At 41.5% G+C, this 3,090-nt stretch overlaps 1 protein-coding gene across 1 annotated transcript in view; it reads right to left on the bottom strand.

Annotated features, from left to right (window-relative positions):
• Positions 1–2,443: 2,443 nt before the first annotated feature.
• The window catches only part of SARC_08521 (hypothetical protein), a gene marked incomplete at its 5' end in the record, with an annotated part of 7,228 nt that continues 6,581 nt past the window's right edge, over positions 2,444–3,090 (bottom strand). Inside the window, one exon of the mRNA XM_014297503.1 lies at positions 2,444–2,960. Within this exon, the coding sequence (XP_014152978.1) occupies positions 2,790–2,960 (171 nt within the window). The remainder of the gene's footprint in view (positions 2,961–3,090) is intronic.

A 3,090-nucleotide genomic window follows, 5' to 3' on the forward strand; every position in this document is an offset into this window, starting at 1 on the left:
TATATATATACACGTACATATATATATATATATATATATATACTGACCTTAACTCGATGCTATGGCGTCGTACATATAAACAGACGGGCTTCTCCACCTTGCAGCCTGAACCACCCTCACACCATAGCATAAGGAGAGCTCTGTACAGCATCACAGGTGTGATGTGGCCCACATCTCTACACCCTTCTCGTGGGTGTGTGTAGAGTCCTAACCTCCATTGTGAGCACATCTATGGCATTTTTTTCACACCTACCAAGTGCCGTTGCCATGACAACCACAGCTCAAGTGGTAGTACGTGCGCGGTGGTCTAAGATGAGATAGACGGACCAGCCGTCTCGAGTGAACAGACAGACAGACAGACAGCCCAGTGAGTGATGATGGTGCTTTGGCGATGAGGCAGATAGAGAGAGAGAGAGAGTTGGTATATGGAGGGGGTGTTGCGGGGTAGTACGGTCACGGGATATACTCTTGCGTGCACGTATGCACACACACATACATACATGTGTACATGCACACATACATACATGTATATATGCACGCATACATACATGTATACATGCACACATACATACATGTGTACACGCACACATACATACATGTGTACATGTACACATACATACATGTGTACATGCACACATACATGTACGTATACATGGTACTATTTGGTGCGTACTACGGGGAGATAGTGTGAGCGGACGGAGAGAGTGCATCTCAGAAGGCGTGAGTGGGGTAGTGGCATGTCGTGGGGAGGGCTAGTGGGTGTATGGCGCAAAGTTAGAAGTTAGTTGTAGGTACATCTGCTGAAGTGTGTGTGTTTTGTGTACACATATATGCACAGGAAGGGTTGGTGTACATATCGTCATATATATATATATATATATGTGTGTGTGTAGTCGTACATGTATACGCAAAGTGGGTGGACATGCCTTCTTGTGTGTATGTATATATGTATACATACACGCAATGCGCAGGCCTAGTCTCCCTTGAGTTATGTTCCGAGATGTTAATGTACTCGCAGACACCGATGTATATATATATATATATATATCAACTTCCGATGAGCATTCGACGACATCCAGGCTATCCATGCACTGACCCTTACATGTATATCTAGAATGAAGTTCGCAGGAGTGAGACCTCTAACCGTAGCTACATATCACAGATTAACACAAATGCATTCTCGCAACGGTGCATTCAGCAGCTCCGACCCAACATTATAAACATTCTGCGGTTAGAGGGATTGGAAGGGCAAGTCAGAGAGTCGTGGATAAGTCTGTCAGTCGGACTTCTTTTCGCACATGTTATGACAGTTACAGTGCTATATATATATATATATATATCACCGTGGTACGCTATGCTGATGACAGCACTACTTGCTTGCGTATACACACGTTGTGTGTACCTGACAGTACGGCGTGTGACCGTTGAGAGTGAGTTGAGCACATTTGGGAGTGGGTGCTGAGGTTGCTGCTGGTTGAATGGCACGCCTCTATTCATCTCAGGCAGAGGTTACATACGTAGTTCTTTGCGTGTTCATTCAGAACCGTAACGGTTGCATCAGCCGAAACAATAACATCAGCTACACATCCCTTCACACAAACTCCATCTACAAGCAAAATCCCGTTGCCATGTTAGATGATGTGTGTACAGGATAGTAGCACTAACCGGATAGTAGCACTAACCGTGTAAGTGGTGGGTGATCCGCATAGGCTGCGTGTGTGTATTAAGACATCGACCACGACGTAAGAACGACGGTCATATATATGTATATATCTCTCTCTCAAGACATCCACAACGTGCGTACAAGCAAGACAGTCGCATTAGCCTTGTGACTGTGCGGGGATCCATGTCGGCTCGACTCTCAATTGCCGGGGGAAAGAATGAGCTTACACATTACACACGTACTGTAATCTGAATTGAAGTTGATAAAGGTTGCATGCAGACTCTGGTGTGTGAGTGTAGGTACGTACATGCGCAAAATGCTATACTAATGAGCTTATATACGTACCGTAATTTGAACTAACGTTTATAAAGGTTGCCTGACTCTGGTGTACGGGTGTAGGTACATGTTGTCGTAGAGTGTGGAGTACTATTCAATTTCTACAACTACACACCCACTAGAATAACTATCGAATAACCTCGATCATGTCATCATCATTTGTGTATACTATAGTCCTAATAGTATACACAAGGCGACTATAGTTCGACGGCCTTATGTCCAGCCTAGCTGTGTTTGTTGGGGTTGTGTATATATTTATTGTCTAAGCTTAACAATCCCTAATACGGCAACTTCTCACTATACCACAGATAATCAGGTAGGTATGTTTTTGCCTTTTGTGTAGTATGCGCATTAGGCGCCACACTATTGAGTACAGCAACTACTTCAACACACCAATCGCTATCGCGAAGGTCGTATACCGTTATTATGTACATATATATAAAATTTTAATTTTAACTGACAATTGATATGCCCATGTATAATTTATTTCTTGCTTAGCTAGCTCGAGTATGGCTGTGTAGTTATTATTATATTTGTATATTTGGCTGTATTTGATTTGTTGGTTTTTTTGTCTGAAGGCCCGTTAAATATGCTTGCTAATCATCCAGGTACACAGCCTTATAGTTATTCTTGGATACTACGTTGACAATTGCAGGTGCAGCGAATTGTTAGCACGGTCTTTCACCATCTATATATATATGCATGTATAATTATATAGTTATAATATATATATATATATATAGATATATATATGTATATAACCAGTAATCTATCTGTGCTGGCTGGAGTTCTATTTTGCGGTATTATACTCCTCTGTATCTGGCTTGTTGGTTTGTATCTCGATCTTCTGCTCTTGGAGGTTCTTCGGTAAGGCGGAACGGACAAAAGACATGAACCTACTTAACACTCCTGGCGATGCCGTAGGTGGGCCTCGTTTCGCAATTTCCTGAAGTAGTCGAGTCTGTGTACAACATATACAGATACATCGCTTGTTAGAATCCATATATAGATACATATAAATATATAGGTATATATAAATATATAAATATATATATATATATATATATATATATATATCATATATCTAATTA

The sequence above is a fragment of the Sphaeroforma arctica genome (genome assembly GCF_001186125.1).
Source record: "Sphaeroforma arctica JP610 unplaced genomic scaffold supercont1.773, whole genome shotgun sequence".
NCBI lineage: Eukaryota > Ichthyosporea > Ichthyophonida > Sphaeroforma > Sphaeroforma arctica.